The sequence below is a fragment of the Ahaetulla prasina genome, chromosome 2 (genome assembly GCF_028640845.1).
Source record: "Ahaetulla prasina isolate Xishuangbanna chromosome 2, ASM2864084v1, whole genome shotgun sequence".
NCBI classification, from domain to species: domain Eukaryota; kingdom Metazoa; phylum Chordata; class Lepidosauria; order Squamata; family Colubridae; genus Ahaetulla; species Ahaetulla prasina.
Genome location: NC_080540.1, coordinates 183,400,279 through 183,413,370, shown reverse-complemented (window position 1 = coordinate 183,413,370; position 13,092 = coordinate 183,400,279). Strand labels below are relative to the sequence as shown.

The 13,092-nt window shown below is 35.4% G+C and overlaps 1 protein-coding gene across 17 annotated transcripts in view; it reads right to left on the bottom strand.

The window, feature by feature from the left end:
- The window catches only part of DOCK6 (dedicator of cytokinesis 6), a 213,849-nt gene that overhangs the window by 54,749 nt on the left and 146,008 nt on the right, over positions 1-13,092 (bottom strand). For 11 of the 17 annotated variants that reach the window (XR_009153092.1, XR_009153093.1, XR_009153094.1 and 8 more), the window contains 3 exons: positions 12,335-12,461; positions 11,779-11,866; positions 10,568-10,664 (listed from right to left, as the gene is read on the bottom strand). Coding sequence is in view for 12 of the 17 variants with exons in the window: in XM_058165870.1 (XP_058021853.1) it covers positions 10,568-10,664; positions 11,779-11,866; positions 12,335-12,461 (312 nt within the window). In the remaining 5 variants the exon portion in view is untranslated. The remainder of the gene's footprint in view (positions 1-10,567; positions 10,665-11,778; positions 11,867-12,334; positions 12,462-13,092) is intronic. The other 6 variants (XM_058165871.1, XM_058165873.1, XM_058165875.1 and 3 more) reach the window with 3 other exon arrangements.

The following is a 13,092-nucleotide window of genomic DNA, read 5'->3' as shown; positions in this document are numbered from 1 at the left end:
ATGTGGACTTTGCCACTAGGGGTGGGAACATCCTCAACTTAGCTTACTTTAATATCGAGAAAGCATTTTAAGGCTGCCCCTCGCCCTCATTTTGGCTCCTCAGATCGTCTCTCTGTGATGCTTATGCCAGCATATAAACCTTTGTTAATTAGAGAGAGACCAATTAGAAAACAAGTGAGAAGCTATGGAAGCTCTACAAGATTGCTTTGAGTACACTAATTGGAACTTATTTAAAGAGGCTGCAACGAATGGACAACATACTGATGTGAATAAATACGCTTCTACTGAGTCTGCATATATGCAAAAGTGAATGGAGAATGTCAGTGTTCTTAAGACTTTTGTCATATGAGCAAATGAGAAGCCTTGGTTGTTACAGGAGGTCCATGTGATATTGAAGGTAAGAAACACCACTTTCAAATCAGGTGATGTGGCAGTACTTAGAATAGCAAGAACTAATTTGAGACATGCTATAAAAACAGCAAAGCAGCCCTATAGTCAGAAATTACAGAACTTCTTTCAAGATCCTATGGGCCCAAGACATATGTAGCAAGATATGCGAGTCATTAGTGACTATAAGGCAGCTTCCCTGACATTTAAGGGTGACACAGATTCTCTAAACAAGCTAAATATATTTTTTTGACAGTTTGAGGCCACAAACAACGTTCCAGCATGGAAGCTTGTTCCCTCCCTGATGAGCAGGTACTCAGGTTTGATACAACTGCTGTTCGGAAGGCCCCGCAGAAAGTCAATACTTGGAAAGCTGCTGGTCCTGATAATATCCCTGGGTGAGTACTTAAGGAGTGTGCTGACCAGCTGGCCACTGTTCTCATAGACATCTTCAACCTCTCATTGCATCAGGCCATAATTACATCATGTTTTAAGACTGCCAGCATTGTACCAGTGCCCAAAAAAACCTATCATCACATGCCTGAATAATTATTGTCGAGTTGCACTCACTTCCATTATGATGAAGTGTTTGCTAAAGGACTATATGGTTTCATGCCTTCCCCCTACATTTGACTCATTACAGTTTGCCTACTGGAAGAACTCCTCTATAGATGATGTACTTTCCTATGTGCTTCATCTTAGCTTGGCTCACCTGGAGGAGGAGAATACTCAGGTGCGAATACTGCTTGTTGATTTTAGTTTGGTGTTCAACAATGATTCCTTAGCATTTGGTGAACAAACTGGGCCTATTAGGTTTTAATACTCCTTTATGTAATTGGATACTGGATTTCCTTATTGATAGGCCCCAGTTTGTACAAGTTGGAAGAAAGGTTTCCAACGCCATCTCCTTGAGTACAGGTTCTACACAGGGCTGTGAACTACTGTTCACCTTTTTTAAAAAAAATTCTATTTATTTTCTTTAACATCCATAAGTGTTTGGTGAACACTGTATTGTCTGGATCAATTTACTTTATACATAATAATAATAATAATGATACTATTTACACATATATAGTAATAATCTTTCAACTTCTAATTTTACATATACATAGCAGTAATAATGTATTGTATTATGTAGCAGTATACATAGTATTATTTTCCCAATTTCTAATTTTTACTATTTTCTAACCATTAATAAAACAAATCCCATAACAAGAAATGTTCTGTTGTCTATCCATTATCTCTTGCCCTTTTTAGTATTTCAACTCTTACTGACTTTTTAACAAATTCCTCCCCTGGGACCTTATGTCTCCTTACATCACTCATACTTAATCTAAGTATTTCATCTGTCTCCACGTCTACCTCTCCCAGTCTCAAGGGTCCCAACCAATAATTCTTTCATTTCTTCTGGCAGATCTTCCTCTTTGTCCTCATCTATATTTTGACATATTAAAAAATAAACTGCCCTCTCCTTTTCAAGAGTTATTCCTTTCTTTTCCAAATCTTTATCTGCTTGTATCAATTGTTGATTTATCTCCTCTATTCTTTCCTCCGCTCCTTCTAATTCCTCCTCTATTTTCTGAATTTTTTGCTCATTTTTTGTTGTCATTTGCTAATTGTTTCCTAATCTCACATCTATGTCATGCATCTGTTTCTTCATCTCTGATTGTTTATCATAGCTTCCTGGATATATTGAAACATCAATTGTATTTCTTTTTGAAGTATATTTGTTTTTCCCTGTTGTTGTTGTTTTAATACACGTTTTATTAGTTTTTTACAGTAAATCCCCCCCTCCATACAGACACAATTCATGAACAGAGTATTGAGATTGTCTTATCTTATACAATTCAAAATATTCAAATATATTTTTCTTAGTTACAATTTTTGCCAAAATATTCTTTTTTTCCATAGTTTTTTTATTCCTTTCCTAATATTTCCTTGCTCATTTTATTAAATCACATCTTTTTTCACCCTTCATTTTCTAATTTCTCCATTTTTATTCATATTCATTTCCTTTCATTCCTTTTTTTTTAACTATTTCAATTTTTATTCTCCGAATATTTTCAGGGTTGTCTTTCCTCCATTTCCTTTTCACAGCAATCTTTTCTTCTCCTTACATTCCTTTCTGTCCCTCCTTTCTTCGTACCTACTTTCTTCTCCCCTCCCCTCCTACTCCTTCTCTACTTCCCTTTCCCTTCTCCTCCTCCTCCCTACTCCTTCTCTACTTCCCTTTCCCTTCTCCTCCTCCTCCCTACTTTCTCCCTATCTAACCTTCTCTCCTAAACTTATTTCCCTTACCTTACCTCCTCTCCTCTTCCCTTTCTTCTTTCTCTCTCCCTCTTTCTCCCTTCCATCTCTCTCTTTCTTATCTCTCTCCATTGCTGTATCTATTTTCAATATCTCTAATGTCCAGACATCCCCAATTCTCTCATTTATTACACATATTTTTCAAACCTCCTCTCCTGTATTTTAAACCTTAACATTGTCTTCATCTTATTCCATTTATATCATACAGTCAATTAGTACAACTTTCCACCTCTTATTTTCTTAGTATTTCTATTCAAGATTCAATACTTATTATTTTCTTCCAACAACGTACATCATTTACTAACATTTCAATTTTATTCCCTTTTACATCTTAAATTTCAATCATCTTAATTTGTAAACTGTGCCATTCCAAATTTCCTCTGCTGGCTTTTCCATTCTTTTATAAATTTAAATTTTTTCTTAATCATCAACTTCAGTTTTTTCTCATTCCATGCATTGTCCCACACACAAAAAGACAAATAAGGAAGCAAATCTATCACTACTTTGATTTCTTTTCTTTTATTCATTTTTCTCCTATTTCTAACCATTTTCTTTCAGTCTCTCCCAGATCCCATCTCTTAATATTTTTCTCCCTTTCTTCCCTTCTTTCATTTTCTTCTTTCTCCCTTTCTTGTTTCCTCTTTTCTCCTTTTAGTAAAGTATAAGACTAAGAGTAAAACTTTTTTAAACTTTTAAGAGTAAAACTCTTTTGATGTCACCCCTCAATTTTTCTATTTCCTCCTCTTCTCTTTAATCTTTCACTGCTAATCCCAGTGTAATCATGTTTTTCTCACGTTTTAAATTTTCCTTCTCAATCTTTTCTTTTTTCGTCCCCCCCCCTTTTTAAGGTTTCTTTCCCTCTCTCCATTTTTATTTTTTCACTATCAATCCCAATATGATCATCTATATTGTCCTCACTAATTTCTTTTCCAGCATTATATCTCATAATTTCCTCATCTTCTTTTTTTATTTTTAAGGCATAATTCTGCTTGTTTGTTTCCATTAATAGAATCTCAGACCATCAAAAGCATCTCCCATAATTCCTCCCAATTCTCCATATTTTCAATACAAGGAGAAAGATTTTTTAAATTTATTTATCTTAATTTATATATAGTCTAAATTCCAGTTTATTACTTTAACTTAGCCCAAATTCAAATCCATATATCTCTTTTCTTCTTTTCTTCTTTGTTTCCGGGAGAGTCCAATTCCAAAATATTTTAAAACTGTTTCAATTTAAGTATTTATCTGTTCCACTCCCCCTTTTTCTTTTACAATCTCACAACATCTGTTAAAACAACTTCCTGATTTTCCCATGTTGATCTGGATGGTGTGATACTTTCTTTCCTCCAGCAGATGTTTCTTTCCAATTCACAAATGCTTCAGCAACAAAATGTCCGTTGTTAATCCACAAAGTTTTTTTTTCTGTCTTAGTTCTTTTGTTAGCAAACGATGTTTTCTTTCAATTTTCTGTCCCTTTTAATATTTAATCTCTTCCAAAGCCAAATTAAAATTCAGATGGAAAGTCCTTTTTGGGGCTTTAATTACAAAGTTCCGTTTTACTTTTATTTTCTTCTATTTATACTTCCACATGCCAATTCAGCCGCTGATTTCCAATTAAGAACTTCTTTTAAGCTTTAATAGGTTTTCTTCTTACCTATGTGTTGGCAAATCACTTTTCTGCTAAGAATACTCCGTTCAATCGCCTCTCCTGCTCCAATCTTTTGGTGTGGCTGCCCCAGCTCTAATGGCTGTCTTCCCATGCTGCAGAGTCAGAGGCTAATGTTGGCGCTCCAGGAAATTTGCCACTTCCCTGTTCGCACCAATCCGTGCCTCCCTTCTTTGCTGTCTCTCCAAGACAGCTATGGTCCATGAAGGACCCCCAAAATGGCTTGAATATCGGCATTTCTCCAGAGCCCCGGGGAATCACCGTCCCATAGCGGTATTGGCTACGCCTTCTTGTTTATTTTTCCTTGTTGTGACATCTTAATTTGATTTAATGGGCTGGAAATCGCTCAATAATCCACCAAAGCCCCAAAGTCCCAGTTGTCCAGAACACCAAAGAGCCAATAAGAGAAGAATTTGCTTAATCCTAGAACCGTTCCTCAGAATCAACTATATTTATAGTACTCAGAATTTACCAATTTATTTCCTCAAAATTGTCCAAGTTTGTAACTCTTGTTTAACTTTTCTTCTTTCACCTCGTAAAATATTCTATTGTGTTTCCCCGAAAATAAGACCCTGTCAGTGGTGAAATCCAAATTTTTTTACTACCAATTCTGTGGGCGTGGCTTGTGGGCATGGTGTGACTTGGTGGGCGTGGCTTGGTGGGTATGGCAGGGGAAGGATACTGCAAAATCTCCATTCCCACCCCACTCTGGGGCAAAACTACTCAAAATTTCCCCTACCGGTTCTCCAAACTGCTCAAAATTTCTGCTACCGGTTCTCCAGAACCTGCTGGATTTCAACCCTGTACCCTGCCTTATATTTTTTTGAACTCTGAAATAAGCGCCGTATTGCCATGTGCTCAAAAAGCCCAATTTGGCTTATTATCAAGGGAAATCTTATTTTGGGAGAAACAGAGTATTAAACAGTATTTATAGTCCAGGATGGCCCATCAAGTTCCTCCATATTTCGTTAATACACCAGCATCAGTTGTTCAGTCTCAAGGGCAATTCAAGGTAGTTCCAAAAAAGACCATATTGTTTACAATCCACACTACTTTGAAAGTCTTCAAAAGGTTCACCATTTATTCCCAAACAGTCAGGAAGCAAATCTTATAGCTGCCTTTTTTGGGGGGTGGGATGTCTTGTCTGCTAATAGATGTCCTCCCTATTATTTCTCTTTCCGCTTGTACAGAATTCTATTTAAAATAGTCCACTGTCCCAGATGTTGTTTGCCTTTCTTCACTTTGTTTCTCTTCCCCTTATCAATCCTGGCTTCCTTTCAAAGTCTTTTCCAATTATGTAGTAGTGTAATATCTTTTTTTCACCAGTAGGTGTCAACCCAGTTCTAACTTCCAGCATTGAAGCGAAGCGAAAGATATAAGAGCCGATTGTCAAATAGTCAAAAAGTTCATTTTTTTTGTGGAATTTCTTCCAATAGTCAAAGAATATTATCTGCTAATTTAAATAATATTTCACAAAACTGTAAATTTCAGTCCAGTCCTTCTATGTTTTAAAACTTAATAGCCGCCGTTAAAGTTTCATTTCTCTTTTGGGTCTGTAGTTTATCTCCGCGTATTAATTCACTGCTTCCTCTATGTTTTGGAGAATCTTTCTTTCAAAAATTCTTTTATTTGGGGATAGATCGCTATGTAGAAGTTGAAAATTGTCTCACCCAGTTCCAATACTCTGTTCCCAAACAGCTTGCTAGTGGTTCTTCTTCGGCTGTCCCAGCTTCATTCCGGCCATAATGTTCATTTCTCTTTTTGTTGGTTGGGAGGGTGCCTCGGATCCAGCGGGAGAGCCGCCGCTCTCTCGCAGTTGACAAGGTATTCCTCCTTTCTTCATCACCCCTCCAGGGTGACTTGGGGCCCCTTCACGAAGAAGGATTGGCCGGGATTCATGAAGCCCTGCTATCCTCGACTATCTCACCGTGACGCCACTACTGTTCACCTTGATGATCAGCGACTGCTGTGCCAAATCTGCTACAAATTATATTGTGAAGTATGCAGATATCATGGCAGTGGTGGGTCTTATCCGGGATGACAATGAAGATGCTTATAGAGAAGAGGTGAAGGCTCTGGTGGATAGGTGCAATAAAAGTAACCAGGTTCTAAATGTTAATTTTTTTTTTTTTTAAATCTTTTTTTTTTTTATTATTTTTTTTGCAACAAACAAACAAAAAGAAAATACATTATTACACCCTTGTGCTATACATAAAAGGAAGATTTGGGTCTTCGGATATATCCTCATGATTGCCAAAATCCACGTTCTCGAGGTACAGGTACTGAAGCGTCCAATGTTCCAAGCGCAAAGTCCACAAATGGTTTCCAAGTCTTCCAGAAAATATCTTCTTTATACACACCACTTCTAATTTTAATATCACATGTCATTTTATCATTTAAAGCTAATTTCCACATTTCAGAATTCCACTCTTCTATTCTAAAAATCACATCTAGTTTCCAATATCTAGCTATTATAATTCTACCTATTATAATCATAATTCTAATCAATTCTTTTTCATATTTTGTTAATTCTATTTCCTTAATTACCAACAATAATATAGTTTCCACTCTCAATGTTATTACTTTCCCCATCATTTCAAATATCATTTTCTCCAATTGTTGCCAAAACTTTTTAACCTTATCACAATTATACCACATATGTTCATAAGTCCCCAATTCCAACTCACATCTCCAACATTTTTTACTAGTTTTTTTATCCATTTGTGACAATCTTACTGGAGTCAAATACCATTTCCAAACAACTTTATAATTGTGCTCTTTAATCCTTATAGATAAAGTTCTCATAATTCTACTCTTCCAATTCACATTCCAATCTGATTCTGGTATTTCAATATTAAGATCTTTTTCCCAATTTGTCCTCATCACTCTTTGTAATTTTTCATCAGAATTTATAATCTTATAAACCCTACTAACGAGTCCCTTTAGCCCAATTTCATCTTTCATAATCCGAGATACTAAATATTCAAATTCAGTTTCACATCTATTTATCGAATAATTTTCCTTTAGTTTTTTTGTCCATTTTTCTATCTGTATTTTTTCAAACCAACTTAACCCTAATTTTTCAATAATTTCTTTATTCCTCCTTTCATTTCATTTCATTTCATTTCCCATAACTTTTATCCAATCTTTAATAATTTCTATATTTTCCTCTTTAATCACTTCATTACGTTTTATATTATTTTTAATCGGCCAAATTCCAGTTGTCTCCCCCAAAAAGACTATATCCGAATTAAAATTTTAACAAATTTGTTCCACATTTTACTTAATCCTTTAACCAATAACTTCTACTTACACATTTTAAATTTGCTTTATCTAAAACCACCTTGATCCAAATTTCTATATCCCTTAACTCTAAATCTCTCCAATATTTATCTTCACCTTTAAGTATTTTTACCACTATCCGGATACCATACGCACAGTAATAATTAAATAATTTGGGGATTCCTAATCCGCCTTCCTTTTGATTTTGATACCACATTTTCTTCACTAATCTGGGTCTTTTGCCACCATTGCAAAATTTATCCAGTTTTTTCTGATATCCTTCAATATCTTTCTCTGTCAGATTTAGTGGTAGCATCTCGAATAAAAAGTTGAACTTGGGCAGCAACATCATCTTACACATTGCAATTCTACCAAACCAAGACAACTTTAAAATTTTATATTTATCTATCTTCTTCTCAATTTCGTTAATCACCACATCATAATTAAGTTTTTTCAATTCTTTAACCTTAAGTGAAAGCACTATACCCAAATATTTCAATGTGTTTTTAATCCTTATCCCAAATTGCTCTTGCATATTCTCAGACTCATTACCATTACTATCCATCAATAATTCTGACTTTGACCAATTTACTTTCAATCCTGTCATTTCTTCAAATTCTATCAAATGCTTATATATCTTTTCAAATCTTTCTACATTTTTCAAAATAATTAAAGTATCATCCATACAAATTTATCTTATACCCTTATATCCTTCTAATTCTTCATCTTTTCTATCATTTTGTCAATATTTCCATAGCCAATAAAAATAATGTTGGGGACAGGGACATCCTTGTCTCGTACCAGCTTCTAATTTTATCTCTTCAGTTAATATTCCATTCACCTTCACTCTTGCACTGCTCTTTTGGTACAATTTTGAAATAACATGTATAAACTTATTACCAAAGCCTAAAGCCTCCACAATTACTTTAATTGTTTCCCATTGTACAGAATCAAAAGCTTTAAAAATATCCAATGATACTATACCAATTTTATCACCATTATATTCAGCTACATCTATAATATTTAATACTCTTCTAACAATATCACTCATGTATCTACCCTTCACAAAGCCTACTTGATTATAACTTATATATCTATCTATAAATCTATTTAATCTATTACTTATAATAGCAGTAAATATCTTTGCATCCTGATTAATTAAAGAAATGGGCCGATAGGACTCAATCCTTTCTAAATCTTTATCTGGTTTAGGAATTAGGATATCACCGTTCTATTCCATGACGAAGGTACTTCCCACCATGTAATATTCCATTGAATAATTTTTGCAATCTTGGTATTATTAATTCTTTAAATTCTTTATAAAACTCAACAGGTAATCCATCCTCACCTGGAGCTTTCCCTAATTTTAATTTTTGTATTATTCCATTAATCTCATCTTGTGTTATATCTTCTTCCATCAATTCCTTATATGTTTGATCAATTTTCACCACATACTTTTCTAAATAGCTTTGCAATTTTCCCCGATTAATTGGTTTCTTTGAATATAGATTCTGAAAAAAGTTTCTAACCACTTCACATTTCTCTAATTTTTTATAACATCTTATACCTCTATCATCTATCAAAACTCCAATTTCTCTCTTCTCTCTTTTATCTTTCGCCATCTTTGCCAATAATTTAGAATTTCTATTACTAAATTCAAAAAAATTCCTATTTAAAAATCTCAAATTTCTTTTTACTAACTCTGTATCTTCTTCTATCATTTTATTTCTTAACATATTAAGCTCCTGAAGAATTTTTCTTTAGTAAGCAAAAATTGATTTTCCAATTCTTTAATCTGATTTTTATCTCTTTCCATTTTAATTTTATAATTTTTATATTTCCTACTTGATAATTTGATACTCTCCCCTCTAAACACCGCTTTCATCGCATCCCAAACAATTTCAAATTTAACCTCCCCGTTATCATTTAATCTCCAACTTTCCTCCAATTTTTTAAGTATCCATTTTTTATCAGGTTCTAAATGTTAATAAAACAAAGGAGATCATCGTAGATTTTAGAAAGAGCCAGCATGGTCATACTCCATTCAGCATCAAGAATACAGCTGTAGAGGTGGTCAACAGTATTAAGTATCTGGGAGTGCAGATAACTAACAATCTGAACTGGCCTCTCCACACATCATCCTTAGTGAAACCTGTAAACCAGCATCTGCATTTCCTGCACCAGATGAGGAGAGCACATCTTTCTCCTTCTGTCCTAGCCACTTTTTACAGAGGCGTGCTTGAGAGCATTTTAACAAACTGCATCACTGTTTGGTTTGGTGGTTGCAGTGCATCAGAGAGAAAGTCCATACAGAGAGTGGTAAGGACAGCCGAGAAGATTATAGGAAGCTTGCTTCCTGTTGCTTATAAGCGTTATTTGCTTAGAGCTCAAAGCATTGTTAGAGACCCCATATACCTACTTCATGGTCCATTTCTGTTGCTCCCCTCTGGGAGGAGGTTTTGAAGTATTACTAGTAGGACTACCAGATTGACAGCTTTGTTCCCTATGCCATCCGACTGGTAAACTTGCAAGATTCGTTTTTCTCACCATGTTCACTTACACATCTGAACTAAACAGTGTTGTTTTTTCGTGTCATATAATATATGTGGGTATATGTATAATTTTGCATTTATTTAGTCATGTTTATGTAGCATATATGGAAGGTGGTGATCTTTTCAGAGTTATATGCAATGGAATTTCATTTTAATTATGCTAATTAGTGTATATTCAAAGTGACAATAATGTTATTGTAAGTCTAAGTCCAAACTCATCAGATACATTTTGGGAAGCAGAATCCTTTTAAAATTGTTTTAAGATCAGTTCTGAATGCTCCACAACAGAGATAGTAGAAACCTCACATTTAGAGGACAAGACAGATTTACTGAAACTCAAAGCTTTATCGTAATGAGTAAGGCTAGATCTTACTTGCACAATAATTTCCAGGGTATCCAGCACCACCATATTGGCCTCTGTAGCCAGGTTTCCATCTACCAAAGCATCATGCTCCATTTCTTCCTTTGACCTATGCAAGTGATAAAGAAAGTGAGCATTAGATTACTATCTAGTCATACAAAATGTTTCATGTTTGCAAAGTTATTAGTTGATTTCTGAAATTTGGGCCATCCCATTTGCCTTTGGAGCAAAAGAGCAGAATGACTTTTTCTAAAGGATTCCCCGCAAGACACGTCATGTGAAAGTAACTAGCCATCCCAAAATTGTTGGCTTATCCTTCCCCAAGAAAATGACCAAATGGCAATAAAATTAGGCTGTTGAGTTAATGGAAGGCGATGGACAGAGAAGCAGAAATAAAAAAAAACACTTGAATATTGTTTGCTGGGACATAACTGGTGCGTGTGATTGTAGAAAAGGACCATAGCTTTCCAGCCTTGGCTGAAAACTTCCAAATGCATCTATTTGATGGTAGGATATGGAATGCTGGATAATATAGAATGATATCAGATAGCATATGATACAGAATGCTGTAGTCAATAGGCCTATGGCTTGGTCCAGCAGGGCTTTTCTTATGACTAAACATTTAGGTGAAGTGAAAGGTTACTGTTGTACTACTGAACCAAATTATGGTATTATTCTACTATAAATTAACTCATTTTGGGAGAGGTAAAATTTGGATTATAATGGAAGATTTCAAAGAGTAAAGGCTGCATTGCTGCCATTTGGGTCTGAAGGAAACCTCTGAAACTCAAAGAAAGAGATGAAGCTAAAAATAGGATCTCTATCTCCCAATTTCTGAACTAACATGAGAAGTGCATTATTTAATTTCTTTTGTGTTACTTCCAGAGGCTTCCGCTCATACAGCTGCTACAATAAGAAAAGCCCAATGAAGTGGCTCTGAAAGGTAACATGCAATCACCAAATCAATTTTTTCTTCTTTGGAACAAATGTATACATGTAACTAGTAAATGAAAAGGAGACAAAAACTCCTGCTTTTCCAAACTACATGTGGCCGCCTAATGTGTATCACACTGACTCCTCAGCAGCAGAATGTGATGATGATGATGAATTTTACGATGATGATGATCATCATCATTCTAGCTATTGTCTATTCACTGCAAGATGGCCTCTTCTGCATGTTTCCAATCAATGTGCAGATATGCCAGAATTGCCCATAAACGCACTTGTCCACCTTGTCCGAATTCTGTCTCCAGTGAGCAATATTCTTCCTCCAGCGAACATTTTCTTGGTTTGCAAAGGGACTGCGCTCTGCTGAAAAAAAGGGGAAAGGATCTGTTTTTCACCATTGCATAAATATAAAATGTGTCTTGAGGGGAAAATGTTTAAATGACCAGCTTCTTCCTCTCATCCTTCTTTCCATCCTTCCCCTAGGATGGGAGACCCATCTGGGTTCTTGATTTTACTTCAGACAGAACTTCCTTACTGCAAATAGGACTTTATCATGGTGCAACACTGAAAAATCAGATGTTTTTAATTATGGATCCATTTCCATAGAACTACAACAAATAGAAACTTCTTTCTTAATTCATTCCATTTGAACCGATCTAAAAACTAAAGAAAATCAAAAGCCATGTGTTTATTTTCTTCAGTTTTTACTACCACTGACTAAATTTTCTATAAATGTGGCCCAGAAATGGTCCACCTTCTGGGGAGAAGGAACTGTAGAAGCAAAGTTGTGCTGGTGCCTTCCCTTGCCCCATGCACTTTGGCTTGTCTCACCTCGGCTGCGTCGAACCATTTCTTGACGTGCTCCAATAGTGCCTAAGATGGCTTCCTCCAGTCGCGCCTTCATGTCCAGAGATTTTTTGAAGGTCAGGCTATTGATGCGTTCAAAGGCCTTTTTGCCCTATGGGATGGCATCAGTCCTCATTAAGAAAGAAGGAGATACTTGACTGCAGGAACAATATCTGCCAACCAATTGCCCACAGGAAATAGGAAAAATAGCTTCCCATAGAACAAAGTAATCAAAGCCCTATTCAGAAGGAGTTGAGCAGTGAACATCATGGTTTGCTGGCTCCATTAAAGGTGTTGATGCTGAATCCCAGCACCCGATACTCTAGAATGTTGTCACATCTCAGTTTTACTAAGCCCATTTCAAAATTCCATTAATAACCCTATATTCCCTCTCCATTTCGACTTGCTGCCATTAACAATTCATTTTTTTAAAAAATCAAGAGATTTCTCAATGTCTTATGGACATGCTGATAACATGGGGGCCAAATTAAAGTGTTTTTAAGTCACTGGGTTTATTTTTTTCCTACATTTGTCTTCCCATCCAGTTTCCACACACAGAAGACTAAGAAGAAATTTCCTGACTTTGGGAAGATACAACATTAGTCTTTCCTATCCCTAATTATAACCAACCTGTTCTGCTGAGACTTTACTAAAGCATAGCAAAAGAATAATTTGTCTTTTTAAATTCAGTTTTGCTAATTCTGCTGTTTGACTCAGATGAATTAATTATTTTGATATTCATT